Here is a 20,141-nt window from a genome sequence, read left to right on the forward strand (position 1 = left end):
GTAAAAAATTGACAAATGGCTAGCTGGGTCAGGTAAAAATGAACAGAGGAAAGTAACACAGCGTATGTAGATAAACAACTGGTGTGCATTTTTTTGTGACAAAATCGACGAAATGTCAATTAAAGTGGAAGAAGGTGATTACATCCTCATGGCACTGTTAAACAAATTGTAGCTACGTATTCATTGATCCTTTTTAGGAATGGGTTACACTTGAAACATGTTTGTAATCACCATATGGGGGAAAAATATATTTTTTTCCACTCCTCCATTGCACACACGGGGTAGATGGCGTGGTCCCGAATACGCACATAAAAATGCAGCATCAGAACTATTCAAATGGAAGAAGATACGCACATAACGGACATGTCTAGCTCGACCTTAAAACGGTAGCCCCTAATATTACTTATGTATTCATTTGGGCAATGCTCAATAAAGAAGGAAAAAAAAAAAAAAAAAAAAAAAAAAAAAGAGGAAGTCACGGAAATGGAATGTAGCACATACATCTACAATGAATAGCTCAATTGTGTATAAGAACTATGCAGATTTTTATTTTTTGTGTTTGCATTATTGCAATTTGGCTTATTTATTTTTTTCTTTTTTTTATGTGTATGTACCTACTTAAACAATCATTGAACATGCGCTCCTTTATTTTGTTTGCCTTACGAGTTGAAAGAACACTGGGGAAAAATACATAGCTTGTTTTGCTATATCCAAATAATTGATATTTACTTTTTTTTTTTTTTTTTTTTTTTTTTTTTTTTTTTTTGTTTCCATTTGGTTTCACAGTTCAGAGTGAGCATGCGTAGGGAATAAGCATGTTGAGGTATGTGTAACATTTCAGCGTCATTAGTTTTGCCTAACTCTATATTGTTGCGCTGTGTTATGCTGCCTTATCTATGCTATCTTCTTTTTTTTTTTTTCTGTTGCATAAATTTATGCTCACTCCGCAAGGCATTTGTAAACATTCTTAACGTAACACTTGAAACATTTCGAACGAAGCTCAAACCGCTATTTTTATTTTTCCCCCTTTTGTAAGTTGACTTATTCGGCATAACTTTTAATTTAGTCTTCCATGTGGAATGAGCTTTAAGCTTCTTACGCACATGTGTAGTTCATTCAAACGGAGAATTTCTGCCTGATGTTCGTTTCGGCGGTTCAATATTTTCCGTTCCCAACCTGAAAAAATTATGCAGTGCATACGTGCGGTATTTCCGCTTATATGTTATTTTGTGCGGAAATAATTGTACATTGGTTAATTATACTTTTTAAAAATACCTCGTTCATTTTTTTTTTTTTTTTTTTTTTTTTTTAAAGTACAGCATAGGAACAAGTAAACATTAAAGAACAATAATTTTACTCATAAGAGTCATTTTTAAGCATTTGCTCTTCCCCCCTTGCTTACATAAATCATCGTGCGAACATGCAGAGAAGGAAAGATGATTAACAGTTTGGATTGAACATTCACTATAAAACTGAAATTGTCATTTCGATTTGAAGTATTTCTGCAAAGGAGGAAAAAAACACGATCATAAATTTAACTTATAAAGGATGACACAGAACCTTGTGCTTCGATTGAACGTAATTTTACATGATCACTGATGTGGTCACCCTAAGATATGTGCCTATACATATGTAACACGTACATGGTTATATGTGTGAACTGGTGTCCCTTAACCCTTTTTGCAAGCCTCAACAAAAGAAGAGAGTTGTACTTTATGGATGACGTAGAAAAATACCCTACTTTTGGCTAACTCACCCATCCACACACTTTCCCTTTTCCTAATAGAAACCCCTGTTTTATAATGCTAAAGGGATTAGCAGGATCCTCAACCTGGAGTGTAAACAATCCGTGAAATGCCATTCCAAATTTAAAAGATGCTTCTCCATAGGTAATTTTACATCTTCACAGAACATAACAGTACTGTATCTTTCTCTAAGACACATGTCGAACTGCATTTGATGCCATTATCGTAATAAAAAAAGGGATTCCCCCGCCCCTTGTTTGCACCTTATCTGGACACGTGCATGTATGTTTGTAGGCCATCAGTGTTCTTTCCTACCCTTGTTTATGTACTTAATTGCTCTTTCTCCCTCATTAAACGCAGAAACGATAAAGGTACCCAGGCTTGGAGATTCCATTACGGAAGGTACCATAAGTGAATGGAAGAAAAAAGTGGGCGATTATGTTAAGATGGATGAAACGATAACCATTATCGATACGGACAAAGTAAGCGTCGACATAAACTCCCAATTCAGTGGGGAGCTTTCAAACATATTTGCGGAAGCGGGAGAAATCGTTTTGGTGGATGCGCCCCTATGTGAAATAGACACTTCAGTGGAGGCACCTGCTCACATAACAGAAGTGAAGAAAGGAATAACACAAAGCAAATCTGAGAAAGAGAGTGAAGAAACTGGAAAGGAAGAAGAGAGTGGTGAAAAGGAACATAATGTCGCGCACAAAGAAAGCGAAAGAAGAGTAAGTGAAGAAAATAACGGGAAAATGATATACGAACCCGTCAGTGAAAGAACGGAAACGAGAGTACGCATGTTGCCAATAAGAAAACGAATTGCAGAAAGGCTCAAGGAATCCCAAAATACGTGCGCCTTACTAACAACATTTAACGAATGCGATATGAGCAAAGTGATAGTCCTACGCAGTGAGTTAAAAGATATCTTTCAAAAGAAGTATGGATGCAAATTAGGGTTCGTGTCTCTCTTCATGCATGCGTCAACCTTAGCTCTAAAAAAGATGCCACAAGTAAATGCATACATCGATAAGGATGAAATTGTGTACAGGAATTATATTGACATATCCGTAGCAGTGGCCACACCCAACGGATTAACAGTTCCAATTATTCGAGATTGTCAAAATAAAAAATTATCAGAACTTGAATTAGCTCTATCCGAGTTAGCTACCAAAGCTAGAAACAACAAATTGTCGTTAGACGATTTCACGGGTGGTACTTTTACCATTTCGAATGGAGGTGTTTTTGGTAGCATGTTAAGCACACCTATTGTGAACATGCCACAATCAGCTATTCTGGGTATGCACACAATAAAAGATAGAGCCGTAGTGGTAAACAATGAAATTGTCATTAGACCTATCATGTATTTAGCCCTAACTTATGACCACAGATTACTGGATGGAAGGGATGCCGTACAATTTTTGAGCGCAATAAAGGATTATATAGAAAACCCCAACCTTATGTTGATTGATTAGTCTGTTAAGCGGGACTCCAACTGTGTGTGTCATATTGGTATATGCTGATATGCAATATGTAGTGTTAAAGTGCTTCACATATGTGTACCTTTGAATACACGTAGTATTCCGCACAACTTCCCCCTATTTTTTTTTTTTTTTTTTTTTTTTTTTCAAGTTAGCATACTTGTGTGCAAATGTAGTATACTCATAATGTAATGCAATTTTATTAACTAAATTTACAACCTTTATCTCTGTTGTCCATGTTCTTTGGTACTACGAGACGTATTTTTGAACATGTCTATTTGTACGTAATAGGGATGTTTATATTTACTAGTAGGAAATATTTCCCCCAAATGACGAGTTCACCTTGAAAAGAGGGCAAACAGGAGGTGAACGCTTTATAATTTTTGCAAAAAAAAGAAAAAAAAAAAAAAAAAAAAAAAACGAATGGATTATTTATTCAAAAGATTTTATTTAAAAGGGGAACTTTTTAATAAAGCCCCACTCTGTTGAGTTAACATTTTTTTAATGAAATATTTTAGTCCGGCAACAAACACTGTTGTGTAACCGCTCAGAGCTATCAAATTTACCACGATGTTAAAATAATAAAAAAAAAAAAAAAAAAAAGGAACATGGAATATGAATGACGTAAAATGATATGCCTATGAAGGAAGAAAAATCTGGTTCCACAGGTTATAAGGTATCATAATGCACAGAGACCATCCAGCATAATCACTGTTTTATTATTCATCAGGGGGGTCCTTCTCTACGTTTTCCACTTGCTGCAAGGGGGTATGCATAAGACAGCATGGGTTACGTGTGCGCGAATCATATGCACGCAGGCGGGCACACACAACCGTGTGGAATTAAAACTACTTATCATTATGAAATAGAGAACAAAAAAAAAAAAAAAAAAAGGAAAGATACAAGGCAAGTCTGATATAGAAACTTCTACATGCCTAACTTCACAAGCGACATAAAGTCAAAACAAAGTGGTTGTATGTACATTCTTACGTTTGAATTCCCCTCCTCCATCTGTTTCATCTTTTCCTGGTTATACAAATCGTCTATCCAAACTGCGAAAAAAGAAAAGGGAAAAATGTGAATTACGCAAAAATGACCATTCGCATTACATTGCCAACATTTGCTTTGCAAAAGTGTAGACCACGGGAGGATGCAAGATTACCCGGCTTATACTGTTCCATTTTCTTATTTCTGGAATAGTTGACATAAATTCTCTTTCCATTTAATTCAAAATTATTCATGTTGTATAGGGCATGCTTCGCATCATCCTTCTCCACATACTCTACGAATGCGAATCCTCGATTTTTCTCTAAAGGGAAAAATAATGAAACGGTGGTACCGGTTGATCTACTTTTTCCTTCTCACATTTGGAAATGCCAAAAAGGATAAGGTTTGAACATTTAAGACATTAAACATTCATAATGGCTAAAGGGGATAAAAATAAAATGTCTCTGTCTCCCGCTTTCAGTTCCGCTCGCTTACTTGTAACGAAATTTATAGGCACCTCGATATTTCTTACATCACCAAAGGAAGAAAAAATGTCATACAAACTCTTTTCGTCTATTGTCTCATCAATTCCCCCGACATACAGCACCTCAGTAGCGTTATCATCACTCATATTTGCTTCTTTTATTTTTTAAAACTTTTTAAATGAAAAAAATTAGCAACATGTTGCCATTTTCGACCTTGAAAAGAGCAAACAGTGTGGAAAACTGCCAAAATTGTTAGTAAACAAGCGCTGGAAAAGGAAAAAAAAAAAAAATTAACCATTCATCTTTACTGGAAATGATGAAGTGGGAAAAAGATGTTACAACTGAGGTTAAAAATAAGCGGAACGTTATGGCCCCCTTAACAAAGGGAACTTTCAAAAAATACTTTTTACACTGCTTTTCGAAGAAACCGAATTGTTGCACGTGTGGAAGAGAAAGAGAATACTTTTTTTTTTTTTACTATACAGAGGAAGAAAAAGCTAACAATTAACTTTTTAGTAGGCATAAATTCATTCCTATCCATTCCGTTTTATTTACGAAAATAATCCCTTTTTATATGCAACTTTCCGCCTTATTGGAAAACATCATTTGGAGAAAAAGTAAAAAAAAAAAAAAATGGTAAATTTAAAAAGGCCAACAAATTAACCTTTACGTGAAATCTTCTCACACATGCATATACATATTGTGCAACGGAAATATGTGAATATGCTTCCGAACAAATTAGAGGCTACTAAATTATAAAAGTTAGCTAATCGGCAAATCTTCCAGCGAAAATGTCACCCTTTTGTTCATTTACGAATTTTTCAAAATGGCTAAGAAAATCCTCCTCAAAGCTACATCATTCTTTACAACTTCATTTTTTTTTTTTGTTGTTGCATATAGGAAGGCGAGAAAAAATATATCCTTGTTTTGTCACTAGAAAGGACAAATTATAGGAGGGAACAAAAAAAAAATAAATAAAATAAAATAAAAAAATACAGCTGTGTAAAAAATTGTCTATAAAAAATCAACACAAAAAAGCTTGAAAAAAAATATTCTTGGTATGTAATTACATTAAATTTTTGGATAGGTAAATTTTTAAATTAATAACCGTAAAGGGGGAAAAGTAGGAGCCGTTCTTCACCATTGTCGATGCGTTAATATAACTCTTTTTTATGTGCTCCTTTTTCACATCAGAAAAATATTGTGTCTGCCTTTTTAAATCCTTAATGTGCCTACCATAGTGACCCACGTTAAAATTGAGAGGAAGAAAAAGAATGCACACAGTTTTACACACAGTTTTACACATACGCACACACGTATATAAAGGCAAAGGGCCAACACTTTTCTAAAAAGAAAAACGAGCAGATATTGCAAAATGAGCAACTGACATAATTCCAACATCAGTAAAGTTGCGCTAGCCGCATTTTTGTTCTTGTTACGCTCGCTGCCTTATCAACGCACACAGTGGACATAATATTTTGCACCATTTCACTAATCTATAAATGAGAACTTGTTCTCTGACAACGTGTGCTACAACTAGGTCAAAGTACCGTGTGCCTTTTGTTTATTCCCTTGTCCGTTCTTTTTCCCTTTCGCTTGTAAAAAGTTAAAGTGCTCACATGGGTGCAAAACAGTACTTGTGCATTTATAACAAACTGAGCCATTGTAGAGCCCCCACACATAGAGGTGATCATTTCGTGATTTTCCAATCGTACCTGCTCCCCCTGTACCACCCTTGCACTCCACTTTTGCAATCATAACCACATTGGCGCTTTACGTTTCGCCCGCCTCTGTTTTCACACCATAAATTTTTTTTCTCCTGCGGGAAAGGCTTTTCTCTATAGGAGTTTAAGACAACGCTGCTGTGCGTGACCCTCTTCTTCTTCTTCCCCCCCTAAACCTCACATCCAAAATAAAGAAAAATGAATGCATCGAACACGAACGGAGAGAAAAACCTGCTGATCTACGACAAGTCCACCAAAGTGGGATGCATCTATTTCATAGGCATCAGCAGCAACTTGTATCGGGGTAAAGTAATTCTTAAAAAAAACTCCATCAGTGACAGAATAGTGAGATACACCAATTTAAGCGAAAATTTGTTGCTAATAAAAAATGGAAATTATAATTTTAAACAAACGGCAATATTAATTAAAGGGATAACCATCTTTCTGCATAGGCAACTAGAGGTGCTACTAACTGATTTCTACGCAATGTATAAGAAGTGTTTATTCAGTAGCATCAATGAATATAGGCTTCAAAATGGTATATTAAAAAAGTGCAGGGCGAACAGAAGGCATAGGACAAAAAAAAATGTGCTATCTTTACAGGACGGAGAAACAACTTATGGTAACGACTACAGTGGAGGCCATGATGACGGTACTTTCAGGAGGAAAAAAGCCAAATACCTAAACAAGAACAGAAACATAGCAGACATAAACGATCTAATGCTGAAAGAAAACAACGAACTGTATGAGAACGACTACCACTTTGAAAATGAAGACATCCCAAATGATGAAAACGTGATATATCAAGATATGCTAACTAACACCTCTTCCTTCGATTGCTCCAAATTTAATAATATGTACACAATTAACAATGGGATGGGTAATATTAACACAAAGGAAAGTAGTGGAGATGGAAACGTGCAGAGTAACTTAAACAATACAGCGTTCATGAAATATAATATGTTAGACATTAGAAGGCACACAAGTGCAGAAAGAAATAACTACTCCAATGATAGTTTACTCATGAGTAAAACTCTGAACAAAAAGAACTTCTCTTTTAGTATCCTGAACAGTAGTCTCCTATTCAGTGGGAATATTCCGCATGGGAAGGTATCCAATAATTTGGGTAATGGCCACCTTGGGGGTGGTAACAATTTTCGTAAGGACAATAGCAAAGGAAGGGAAAACCACGCGCGGGAGGAAGAAAAGAAGAACAAAAGAATATTTGCACAAATCGATAAGGACACCATTTTGAGGGATAACATATGGGAACAGAACAAAATGAACAAAAGGCAAAAATCAGATAATCAATTTAGTACCCATTTAAAAAGGGGGAGTTATGTTTTTTTTCTTCTATACAATGATGTGAAAAATGGTCCAAGTGATAATTCAATATCCTCCTCTTTCCATTCGTATGAACAAGCCAAGAATTTCATAAACTTTGACACAAGGAAGCATGTTTACAACTTATTCGGTAATGAGGTGATACAAAATGAAAAAATCAACATGCAACCAAACAACTTTAAGTTGCTTCACACTAAATCAACAGTGTCCTCTATAAACGAAAGGAAAAATGAACAAAAGAAGAACCACCTAAATTTTGATCAATTACGAGTAAACTTTAATGATGAATATTTTTTAAAGAGTGAGTTGCCGCAAAACCAGGGAGGGAAAAGATACTCCAGTGGCTCGTTCCGTAACAGCTACGATCAAATGGATTACAACTTGGACGAAATGGACTACAACTTTGACAGGATGAGTGGGTTCCCCCGGAAAAATTATGAACACAGAAAATCAGAAGCAAAGGGAGAACATAAAAACAAAAATGGAACAAAAGACTGCAAAGATGTATACAATTTCAGTGATACTTTGAAGGACTCTCTCAGTGTCCCCTCCAGCAAACTAGTGAGTAGGAGATCCTTCACATGTTCGGAATATAAATATAATGAAGAATTAATTAAACTGAAAAATTATTTGCACAAAATAAGTACAAAGTGTTCTAATGTTATAGAATTCGATCGCATATTTCCTGTGAAAAAAATTTCTGACAAAAACATCTCCATCATATTTTACAACTTGCTCGTTTTGGCTTCAAATGCAGAAGTGGATGTGACTCAGAATTATCCTGACAGTAATATTCTCATACAACTATGCTAAATGCGGGACAATTATTAAAAGAGGGAAAAGGTTCCTTTTATTAATCGACAAATGGAACATGTGAAAGGTCCCATGCATAATGAGAACAGGAAGGGTAACTTCTTAAATGAATACAAAAAGTTCCAACATGCGGAACAGGTACATAGAAAATAAATTACACATAAAGTGGAAATTTTGTTCGCATTAAAAATGTGGACATATGGGGCGACAAGATCCTCTTAGTTTACATCGGCATATGCGTCTAAGATAAACAACCCTGAATGTACAAACGGGTGTAATTGTCCATGTGATCATTTTTCATGATGCCTAACTAACTATGCTATTTTTTATTCTGCTTAAAACAGCAAGGATTCTTCTTCTCAGGAAAAGGTTCATCACCTAATGGGGGGAGAAAGGTGAAAGGAACGAGAAATCTATATGCAGATAGATGTTATGTGGAGAATAAATGCACCTCCACATATATAAATATATATATATTTCTTATGGGCATTTTATTCTCCCTCCAACAAGCGTGATTACATTTTTAACAACAAAAACGGGTTCTGTAAATGTTCCATTGACGTTGCTAATGATCTCCTGAACATGGTAGAAGCAGTTTCCTTCATATTCGTTACATTTCTGACTTAATATTTCGTAAAATTTTGGATTCATGGTAACCGAAAATGATTTGTTTCTTTTTTTTAACTCAGTGGAGATGTTGACATAGTAACTTAGCTCGCTTAAAAACACATGCCGAAATTTGTCTTCAATTTCGGGGATAGACGACAAAACATCTTTTCGTAAATTCCCTCCCTCATTCTTGTTCACTTCCTGGTTATTAAAGTGGTATATTATTTTGTTAAACATATCCTTGGATATTCTGTACATAATGTTTTTATTTACAAATTCTAATATGAAGGAGACGTACATTGCTTGGCTTTCCTCATCCCCATACAGGGTCACATTTTTCCCCTTTAGCTGTTTTAAGCAGTCAGTAAATGGGGGGAGGGGGGGGGTCTGCAAGGGGGGGCATACAGAAATATATATGTACACTCACGACGGGGTGCCGACTCTAACATATCCAAATTGGATCATAAAACAAAAGACACATGATAAAAAAAAAGGAATGAAGAAAATGTGCACTCAGAAAACTCACAAGGGGAAGAAAACATATTCATAAATAGTAGATGTTTCTTGAAATTACCTCTTCCGGAAGGTTAAGCAAACTTTGGAGGTCTGGAAATATACCGCCAATTTCATCCCTTAAAAAAAATGTTACCTTCAAATTGTATAACTTAATTGCAGATGCTATAAGCTCGGGGATATACTGTCTTGATTCACGATCTTTCAATATATTATAAAAGAGAAATTTCATCAGACCTTCATCATTTTTGTATAGAATATGCTTAACTCCCTTTTCTGTGGTTATGCTTAAAACCATACCAAAATGTGAATTGTGGGTACTACAAGATAAAAAGTTGCATTTATTTTTTATATCGAAGGGTCCCTGTTTCACCAACCATTGTATAATTAAATTGATAAAATCGGCCAGGGTGTACAATTCCTTTTCATATCGTTGCAAATTCATCACATTGGAAATGATATTAAAGTTGATTGTTCTTGTACTATACTGGAAGGTGCCATTTTTCAATCTCTTCTTTTTATTTATATATTTGTACTCCGATGGAATGGTTATCTGATCGAAAGCATTTGTCATATTACTGTCATGGAAAAAATTGATGACCTTTTTGTGTAAGAAGTGCAGGCACTCCGCGGTGCCGTAGTGATAGGCACCATTTTTATCGATTGTCTTTATGACATTTTTTTGCCTTTGCAGAAAGGACAATTCTTTTTCAGAGGGCATAAATGGGGAGTCATCAGTTGGCGGTTCACCAGTTGGCGGTTCACCAGTTGGCGGTTCATCAGTTGGCGGTTCACCAGTTGGCGGTTCACCAGTTGGCGGTTCATCAGTTGGCGGTTCATCATTCGTGGGTTCAACATTCGTGGATTCATTATTCGTGGATTCATTATTAATGGATTCATTATTAATGGATTCATTATTCGTGGATTCATCAGTTGGCGGTTTGACAATTGTAATTTCGTCCTGTGTATGTTCCTCATTTATTCGTTCCACGTTTGTCCGTTCCATGTTTGTCCGTTCCACGTTTGTCCGTTCCACGTTTGTCTGTTCCACTTGTACCTCTTCTCCGTTCCCAGTTTGTCCCTCCCCCCCCGAATATACTCCGGGCGCCGATTCCAAAACGAACTCTGACTTCCTGGCATTACGCCCGTTCCTCCTCTCACGAACGGAATTACAAATAGTTACCAGGCTAAACAAGATGGAATTTTTCGCTCTATTGTTGTAATAATTAAGTGCAGCCTTAATAACATAAGAGGGCTCCATGAGGTCAACATTGTACAAAGCGGAGATGACTTTATTAAGGGAAATTTCTTTGATGAAATTACCTGTGACGTTATTGTAAAAAAAAGTGTTCTGTTCATTTACCATAAGGCAGTTGAAATTCCTACGCTTGTTCTTTCGTCCTACATGGCTATATGTGACATTTCTGTCCAGTTGCGACTTATAATTTTTGTATATAAAATAAATTACATTTTTCAAGGTTATTTCTTCTGATCTAAGTAAAGATATATTAAAAGATAAATAGAAATATTTTGATGATCCCAGTCCCACTTTAATTTTCATCATTTCGTTTTCGTGATCATTTGTAATATTAGGGGAGTATACAGGTGCGACTTTATTTAGGCCTTTCGAGCATGCTATCAGTGTTCTTCTCTCTATTAAGTGTAAACTATTTCGAAGAACAACATCTAGGTGGATCTTGTTCTCTTTGAATGTACGCCAGGACAAAAGATCATTTGGATTATTATCCCTTTCCATATTAATATTGTTTGGAATCATTTCTCTTAATAAAGTACCCACAGGTTTGTGCAAATCTATCATTTTCTCTCCACTTATATGTCCCTTTGGTAAATCACTTTTTCTGTTTCTTACATGCAGATGAGTATAGTTGACGCACTTACACTTATTTTTCACCCCCCAAAAGGCGTTATTTAGAAGAACGGCCAAATTTATGTTCATATCTTTGATTACAAATTTATCTATTTTTATGACGAAGGAATTTATGAGAGGGACATTATGTTCGTGCAGGTCCAGATAATTTGATTTGTCCATTTTTACTGGAGTCAATTCGACCATGTCCATATACGTGGACAATTCTTTTCTCTTCATATAGTGTAGAAAATTGTCTGCAGTTTTGAAGTCAATTTTGCTAAGGCTTTGTTTTATATATCGTCTCATCATATTAGTTACCTTATTCGTGTCTATATAATACACAGTATCGTTTACAGCGTAGAAATTTATGAATATACTCGTATACTGATTTCCTTCGTGGTAATTATCATATATGTATTGGGCCAAGAGTAAATTACCGAATTCATTGAAGTGTGCCCTCTGCATGCATCTCGTCACCACTGTTTCGAATGTATCATTATTATCTTCACTGAGGGGGAAATTCTGCAATTCGTATAATTTAAATTCGTATGATAATCTCTCGTGGAGGCTAAAGTAGCCATAAAAAAGTAAAGCTTTTAGAAGAACCATCTTTCGAACACTGTACCATTTGCCATATATTCTATCGTTCAATATTACTTTACAGTCTGGAGTGGAAAAGCCTTGTAGAATGGACATTAAATTCTTTACATTATCGTCTTTGTCGACCAAATAGGTTAACTTTTCCTTGTTAAGTAGATACATGTCAAATAGGTTCAACCTATAAGGTTCATGTTCAATAGATAGGGTCTTCATGGCAGTCCCCACAACTCCGTTTTTAAAATGGTAACATGCGTTCATATAATTCTTCCTATTGTATGCATCTAAGGAGGAGTAATCCACTTGGTGTTCGAAATATTTACCGAATGGTATTTTGTAAATATTTTCCTTATCACCTTTTTTCCATTTACGGAACTTCCTATTCGTTTCTCCTGAACTTTCCTCATATTCGTGTTTGGAAATGCTTGAAAAGTAGGATTTCTTCCTTTGGACGGTTTTACCATCGCCATTACACTTTCCGCTACCATCGCTGCTACTATCGCTCTTACCACCGCTGCTACTATCGCTCTTACCACCGCTGCTACTATCGCTCTTACCATCGCTGCTACTATCGTTCTTACCATCACTGCTACTATCGCTCTTACCACCGCTGCTACTATCGTTCTTACCATCGTTCTCACCATCATTTTCACCATCGTTATGTTTTCTTCCTCGTTTAGACGCACCTCTACGATTTGCCCCCACGGGAAATTGATAAAAAGAAACACCTTCCTTATTGTCACTGGATGAAGATTCTCCCATGAACGTATGAAAGGAGTAGGATCCCTTTGGGGAATGCGTGTCGTCTTCCTTTTCTGTGTTCGATGCATGAGTGTAACGAAAAAAACAGGAGTCCAAACCCTTGTACTGTTCTCCGGTTTTCATTTTGGACGAGTTGTTGCTGAATCCGGATAAATTTATCCCTTCGGCTTTTGTAAAAAGAGCATGCAACTTATCTTCCTCCTCGTAATTAATAAATTGGAATTTGTCCTCAAACCATTTGTAGACACTTTTTTCGGACATCCTCCTCTTCATTTCTTGCACGCTAACTTTCAAGTAGGATCTAAATTTAAATATATTTAGTCTTTTCCGTAAAAATGGATTAAGGGATTTTATCCATAGTAAAACCATGGGGTTTCTTCTGATCAGACTCAGAATGTATTTATCCACGGGATAGGTTAACTTCCTTTCTACCTTTTGTAGGACAAATTTTTTTTTTGTAAATATAGTACCTAAACTCAATCCCAGCGAAAAAGCGTCACTTTTTAAATTATACCTGATAGTATTGAAATACGATTCTAATTTTTCCGGAGCTGCGTAAATTGCACTTCCTTTGAAATTTCCATAACCACCCTCTTCCACAGTGTCCTTAAAAGTCCTTAGAAGAACGTTCACATGCTTATCATCCTCTTCGTTCTCCTGGATAAAGAAGCTATCTGCCTTGATGTTTCCATGGACCAGACCTAAAGCATGGAAATAGAACAATCTAGACGTTATGTTAAGGAAAAAATTATACTTAACGTTGTAATTGTCTTCCAGCATGTTATAATTACTCATGACAAATTGAACTGCATCCTTTCCTCTTATCATTCTATATTTTAACGCATAGTGATATATACTTCTGCTCACATTTTTTAAAGCTCTATTGAAAATAGTCCTATTTATTTCATTTTCATTTTTTCTTATCATCCCTGTGGGGATATCCCAATTCATAATTTCCATGGCGCATTCGGAGAGTAGCGAGAGTAGTTTGTCACTGATGAAGTTTAAGTGACTAACATTAAAAGTATCACCACTGTAAAAATATTTTACATTTTTATAATTCTTGCAAGGACTGTTATATGAATTTAGCAAATAGTGGATAATCAACAAGTATGATTTAAGTTCGTTATCGATGTTGTTATTACTTTTGTCATTAAAAAAAAATTTTATGGCCGAAAAATGAGGAAAGAAATCTGCACTCATGGTTACCCCATTTGTATCACTAGACAGAATGGCCAATTCCTTATCTCTTCCAAATTTAAATTTATTCAAAATTTTGAAATAGTTTTTTCGTACCATATTATAATGTAACTCTTTGTACGCTGTGGATTTAAGGGCGCATAGAATGTTATCCCCAGATAGCCAATCCAGAATAAACATGTTTTGTTTCCCCTCTTGGAGTAATCCCACAATTATTCTACTTGGATGCCTTCCTATTATGTCTTCATATTTTGTAAAATTTCCATCCTGTTCATAAATCTTGTCTTTTAAATTTTCATCAACATTTTCTCCTACAATTATGTTATCAGTGTCGCTGTATCTTCGTGTGAATGCTTTTCTGCCTTCCGATAAGTTGGGAAATCCATGTTGTGAAGGAGAAGAATCTTCATTAGAATCTTCGTTAGAATCATCACTTGAGTTTCGTTCTACAGAGGATTTATCAGAACCATCCTTCTCGTTATGGTCACTGTTGAGAAACGAATCCGATAGGAGTGTCTTATTATGAAATATTTTATACAGAAATGGGATTAACGAATCGTATTTGTGTTCTTCATACAATTTACTCATATCTTCTATTTTCTTGTCAGAAGGGTGCTTATAAATTTTGTATGGTACTATCTCCTGCACTTGGTTTTCCACTTTTCTTTCAAAGGATTCTTCTGCCTCTTTCTCAAAATTCTTTTCCGTTTTTTTTTCAAAATACTCCTCCTCATTTTTTTCGTATTTTTCTTCATTTGATTCTTCGGGGTCTTGCTCGAAATGCTCATTCGATTTTCTTTCCAACTGTTCCTCAATGTCTTCGTCATTTCTTATGTCAAAGGCGCTTTGCGGGGCCGATTCCTCTGGCTGCGCCGGAAGGGATTCCTGTACCAGAAAGAAAGGATATGCTGTAGTAGGATGCTCTTCTGGTGTGGACGCATATTCCGGCATGGTTGATTGCCCTTCTGTTACATTGAGTACCTCCTCCACAGATGCGTCTTTCACCTTCGATTGATCATTTTCGAGGTTCTCTGTTGGAAGGGGGGATATTGGCTGATCGTTGGCTGGCTCTTCAGAATCTTTATTCGGTTCCTCCATGGGGGAAAATTCTTCTATGGCCTGATCCTCCACTGGCCGGAGGTCTTCCTTCGATATGTTCGTAGCCTCCGTTTTCTGAGTGTCCTCGTCGTATGTTTCATTTGAAGGTACAATTTCGTCATCCGGTGTGAAGCTAGAAAATATGGAATTCCAATTTGTGTTCTTACCTTGTTGCAGCATCTTCGATTTTTCATGCTTATCAGAAGTTTTCTTAGAACTGTCGCTGGTAGAATCATCTTCTTCATCACCATAAATGATATTTTTCACTTTTCTCACGTATCCAAAGACACTGTCAAGATAGGAGATACCAGTGTCACTTGTGTTTGATTCATTCTTAGTACTTTTTTTGGTCTTTGCATCTTTCACCTTAACATTTTTATGTGGCACGTTATTTTCTCTTTTGTCTATCTGGGCATTCATGTTAGAATCCATATTGTTATCATTTTCTTTATTACCAGAAGGGTATAAAGGGGCATGTGAAGGGTCATGAGAATTTTCGACCTCCCTTCCTTCTCTTTCAGGATCTTCACTTCCAAAATGGTTCGGATTCAATTCAGAACCGTAGTTGAAATTGTCTTGATTACTTCCGCCTTCTATCCCGTTGTTGCTATCATTTCCTAAGGTGCTCCCAGAACTCCCCTTTCCAACGTTCTCATTATGTAAAGTTGTCTTTAGCTCAAAAAAGGAAAAACGTTTATCGTTACGAATGCTCCTATCCGGTTCCCCCTGTCTTACCCCCTCGTATGGCACGTCACTATCTGCCTCTCTCTTCCCACGATCCAAGTGCGTATAACTACTTCCTACCCCCTCGGAGAAACTATCATATGGGGGTGTGTAGAAATTGATCCCATATAACCCGTTATCAAATTTGTCGTACTGTTTGGACACATAAAAAGAGGGATAAAAAAATTTATACTTATGGCTATCGATAAAGTAAGTAGATAACCAAGAGTAAATAAAATCATATTTTATTATGCCCTTATTCTGGAGCTCCAATTGTACAGAATCATAGTTATTTAAGTAGAAGTATTTATCGTGTTCGTTTATGAATGCATTACTGTCCATCATAATTTCTATTTCAAAGTTATTACTTATCAGATTTATCTCATTGGAATATTTAGCGTCGTAGGTGAATATTCCATTGTTGCTCGTCTCAAAAATGATAATGTCTGTAGTCTCTTCCGATACGATTATGTTGTCTTGTATCAAATTGTACACCATGAATCGGTCTTCTACCTTCTTAACTGTAGTGGGATGGAATTGGAGGGAAAAAAAAAAAAATTTTGTCTTCTTGAAATTGCACTTACAGGTGTGCATGGCGCTCATATGTATATGCTCACACAATTGCGAACACGGAGTCGGTTCTCATCACACGGTGCGCAAAGTCCACACGGTTATCGGAAGGAAGTCGATCAACGGATAAATAGCCCCCAATTGGGTTACATTAATACATCCTTTTGTAATCCCTAATTTTATACAAATTTGGAACAAAAAGGAGTAACTCCTAAGTGCACTATATCGCAACGTATGGGTGACGTTAACAAAATAACAGTGCACATCCTTTACAGGAGAAAAATGTTTTAAAAAAAATTCGCACATGCAAAATGACGATGCTCTATATCTACGTTACAGGATAATCCGACACACGAAACCTTTTTGAAGCTACACTTACAGTCTTTCTCAAGGCTACACATTATCTTATGACTATCCTTGATTCTCCGGTGGGATACATATTTCATTCTATCGAAAGGGCTTAATGTGCTGAGAAGATCATCCTCTAGATTGGAAGAATCCATAACACCTGAATGACCAACCTCTGCGTCTAGGCTGTTCATAAAATTGGGATGCAGAGAATTGTAATTGATCTCCTGGAGGTATTTCCTGTGGGCACTCTGAAATATATCCAAGTTGTAAAAAAGATTATCATGTGTTATGTTTACTTTTTTTTTCAGAGCCTTTCTTAATGCTTCAAATCGCTTGAGTTCATCTGCGCTAAATGAAATGGTTCCATATGATGTTTCCATTATGGGATTACATCTTAGGGATATATTATAATAATTTTTTTGTAAAAGCTTCATCGAGGCATTGAACCATTTTTCTGTTTGGTTAATATTATCGCTTAGAGAATTTTTTACCAAAGCAAAGGTTGTAACATAAATAACTTTGTCTTTATAAAATTGGAACTTTGCCTCATATAACTCTTTGAGATTCATGTTATCATCACGACCACCATTATCGTAGAATGATCTTACGTAGATCAATTTCAATTTCCCCTTCACATGCGAAAATTTCTTAATATCATCGATGGAAGTATGTATTATCGGTATTCTTCTATTTTCCACCTCTTCATCTTTCTTTTTCTGGTTATCTTGATTTTTTCCTTTATCCTGTTTGTTTCTAATTGCCTCCGCCAGAGCGTTCGAGAAAAAGTTGGCGATCGTAGCATTTAGTTGGCTTATGCTCATTATTTTGCTGGCACTGCTAATCATAGGGATGTTGCTTTCAACAGAACTAGCGCTACTGCTGACGCTAGTTCTACTCCTGCTATCTCCTGCAACGTTTGTAACAGATCCGTTCACGTTTTCTCCTCCCTCACGGCCACCACCACCCGTGTCTCCAGTGTATTCATCGCCGTTGTTCAAATCCTCATTATGAAAACCTTTTATTTTTAACGAATATATAAAAAAGGAAATATCACGGGGTTCCCTTTTTACATATTTATTCAAAAGAGAAATGATTACATTAAAGATAAAAATTTTTTTCATAAAAGAAGTAGATTTCATTATGGGTAAGTAAGCGCAATTGGCACTAAACTACACCTCCATGCAATCGTGCAACAATTTTTTTTTTTTTTTTTTTTTTTTTTTTCGCTTCTAAATATGTGTCAGCCTCATTGCGCTAACCATGGGGGCGTGCCAGTGTAAAGACAAATGTTGTTAAAAAGTGTGTCTACATGTGTACATAAACAATTTTCCGCATATTTTCACATTTGCATAAATCTAAGAAAAAAAAGTGTACTTTCTGCTGTATGCATACTATTACGATGCAGCAAAAAAAATGACTACTCCTTGATAAATGTTTTACTTTTAACTATAATGTTTGTATTTTTTTTTTTTTTTTTTTTTTATTCTCCATAATTAACCCAACTAACATTTTAATGATACAGACGGAAGAACAAAAAATATATTCCATTTAAAAAAAAAAAAAAAAAAAAAAAAAAAGACTGCCTCTGTCCGCTAATTCGTGTAGATGGAAATATTTACACATATCGTAATGAGGTCCACATTTGTATGATTTTTTTTTCCTCCATTTTTACGTGCACAGAATTGCACTCTCCAATTATATACCTTTATATGAGAGGGATTCGATTGTATTTTTTTTTTTTTTTTTCTCTTTTTTTTTCCAAACGAGTGGTACATTTTTGTTTTCCTTTTAATCTTTTTCTCACTCATACTTATTGAAGGAAGATGTTACAATTCTGATGTAAAAAAATATATGGTAAATTGATAGTTACTTCTTGCTATACATACAGTGGCGTAATTACATCCTTTTAACAGGGGTAGCGATTCGAGAAAAAGGATGTCATTTTTTTATAAAGTATCAAAATTGGAAAGAAGGGAACACAATTGTGAGGGTTCCAAAACACATGGACGATAATGACTGCATTATCCATCTATAGTGTATCTAACATTTTGCAAAAATAACGAAATGCCAAAAAAACATGGAGCGTTTTTCGCACGTTCGCATTCCCTTACGAACATGTTACACATTCATTTATTCATTTATTCATTTATTCATTTATTCATTTATATGCCCAATTTGACGAATGAAGGAGAGCAGAAGACTTACGCCATGCATGGTTAAGGAGGAAAAATAAAATGTCCATTTATTACCCCTTTATATTCTACAATGTCGTTAGAAAAGTTATCACCACAACTGTCCACTTTGCGCATACATTGTGCATAGTACGTGGTACGTAAGAAGCACCAAAGGTTACCTCATTCGTATTGCTCTGCACCAAAGACAGCCTTACTAACGGAAGGTGTTACTCCGGAGTTTCCTAAGCATTACACTGGTGATAGTGTCAGCATACTTTATTCGCAACGCCCCCAATTTACCTTTAACCTTATTTTTCCCCTTTTTTAAAATCTCCCATATTTAGCAAATAATGTTTTGTAAAATTTCATGAAGGAAAAAAAAAAAAAAATTTTAACACAACAGATTAACAGTGGATATACTTCGGGGCGTACGAAATCGTGGTTGAGATGACCATTTCAACATTTTACATGTGTGTCTCGTTTTATGGAAATGGCTACCACCCCCTAAGGTTAGTGGACAAATAAAATTCATCCGAGGAGGTGCGTCATGCCTCATTTTTATTCTTTTACAATATTGTTTCCTTTCTATATTCGTCCTTCACAATTCCCAAAAAGTCAACGGGATGCTGCTTTGCCATATGCGTAAAATCGCACGTCATGCTCTCCTTCCACAGGTGCACGATTTCAAGGAAGGATAAATGATGCACATACCTATTTGCATATGTTTATGTATAACGCATGCAAATATGAGCATATGGGGCTACACTCCTGCAACCTTTGTAAAAGCTATTTTCAGCCCCCCTAAATGTTTAAACAAAGCACTTAATCATAAAAATGTGAAAAAAATAAATTGGGGGAGAAATGCAAAAAGGGGAGAGTGCGAAAAATGACCAGAAATAAATCTTACGATTTGGCAATGACAAATAATTAAGGATTTGCAGTTTTGCGAATTGTTGCATGTAACGTTTTGTTTCTATTCACATTCTTTTTACTTTTTACTTTTTTTTTTTTTTTTTTTTTTTTTCGCATATTCGCAATTTAAAATTTTCATTTTTTCTCCTTGCGATTGTGCATCCATTCGCTATTACTTCTGTG

The 20,141-nt window shown here is 35.7% G+C and overlaps 4 protein-coding genes across 4 annotated transcripts; 2 read left to right on the plus strand and 2 right to left on the minus strand.

The window, feature by feature from the left end:
* Positions 1-1,548: 1,548 nt before the first annotated feature.
* PKNH_1421400 (dihydrolipoyllysine-residue succinyltransferase component of 2-oxoglutarate dehydrogenase complex, putative) lies at positions 1,549-3,220 on the plus strand (the record flags this gene model as incomplete). The annotated part of the gene is made up of 3 exons (XM_002262066.1): positions 1,549-1,578; positions 1,787-1,889; positions 2,106-3,220. The coding sequence occupies 3 exons, from the start codon at positions 1,549-1,551 to the stop codon at positions 3,218-3,220; spliced, it is 1,248 nt and encodes a 415-aa protein (XP_002262102.1).
* Positions 3,221-3,945: 725 nt separating this feature from the next.
* Positions 3,946-4,844, minus strand: PKNH_1421500 (RNA-binding protein, putative; the record flags this gene model as incomplete). Its single annotated transcript, XM_002262067.1, has 4 exons — positions 3,946-3,984; positions 4,217-4,278; positions 4,389-4,535; positions 4,709-4,844. The coding sequence occupies 4 exons, from the start codon at positions 4,842-4,844 to the stop codon at positions 3,946-3,948; spliced, it is 384 nt and encodes a 127-aa protein (XP_002262103.1).
* A 1,776-nt stretch (positions 4,845-6,620) lies between these two features.
* PKNH_1421600 (conserved Plasmodium protein, unknown function) lies at positions 6,621-8,579 on the plus strand (the record flags this gene model as incomplete). The annotated part of the gene is made up of 1 exon (XM_002262068.1): positions 6,621-8,579. One exon carries the CDS (start codon positions 6,621-6,623, stop codon positions 8,577-8,579), a length of 1,959 nt encoding a protein of 652 aa, XP_002262104.1.
* A 306-nt stretch (positions 8,580-8,885) lies between these two features.
* Positions 8,886-18,011, minus strand: PKNH_1421700 (conserved Plasmodium protein, unknown function; the record flags this gene model as incomplete). Its single annotated transcript, XM_002262069.1, has 4 exons — positions 8,886-8,957; positions 9,099-9,575; positions 9,763-16,472; positions 16,901-18,011. 4 exons carry the CDS (start codon positions 18,009-18,011, stop codon positions 8,886-8,888), a joined length of 8,370 nt encoding a protein of 2,789 aa, XP_002262105.1.
* Between the last annotated feature and the right edge of the window lie 2,130 nt (positions 18,012-20,141).

This window comes from Plasmodium knowlesi, assembly GCF_000006355.2.
Source record: "Plasmodium knowlesi strain H genome assembly, chromosome: 14".
Taxonomy (NCBI): Eukaryota; Apicomplexa; class Aconoidasida; order Haemosporida; family Plasmodiidae; genus Plasmodium; species Plasmodium knowlesi.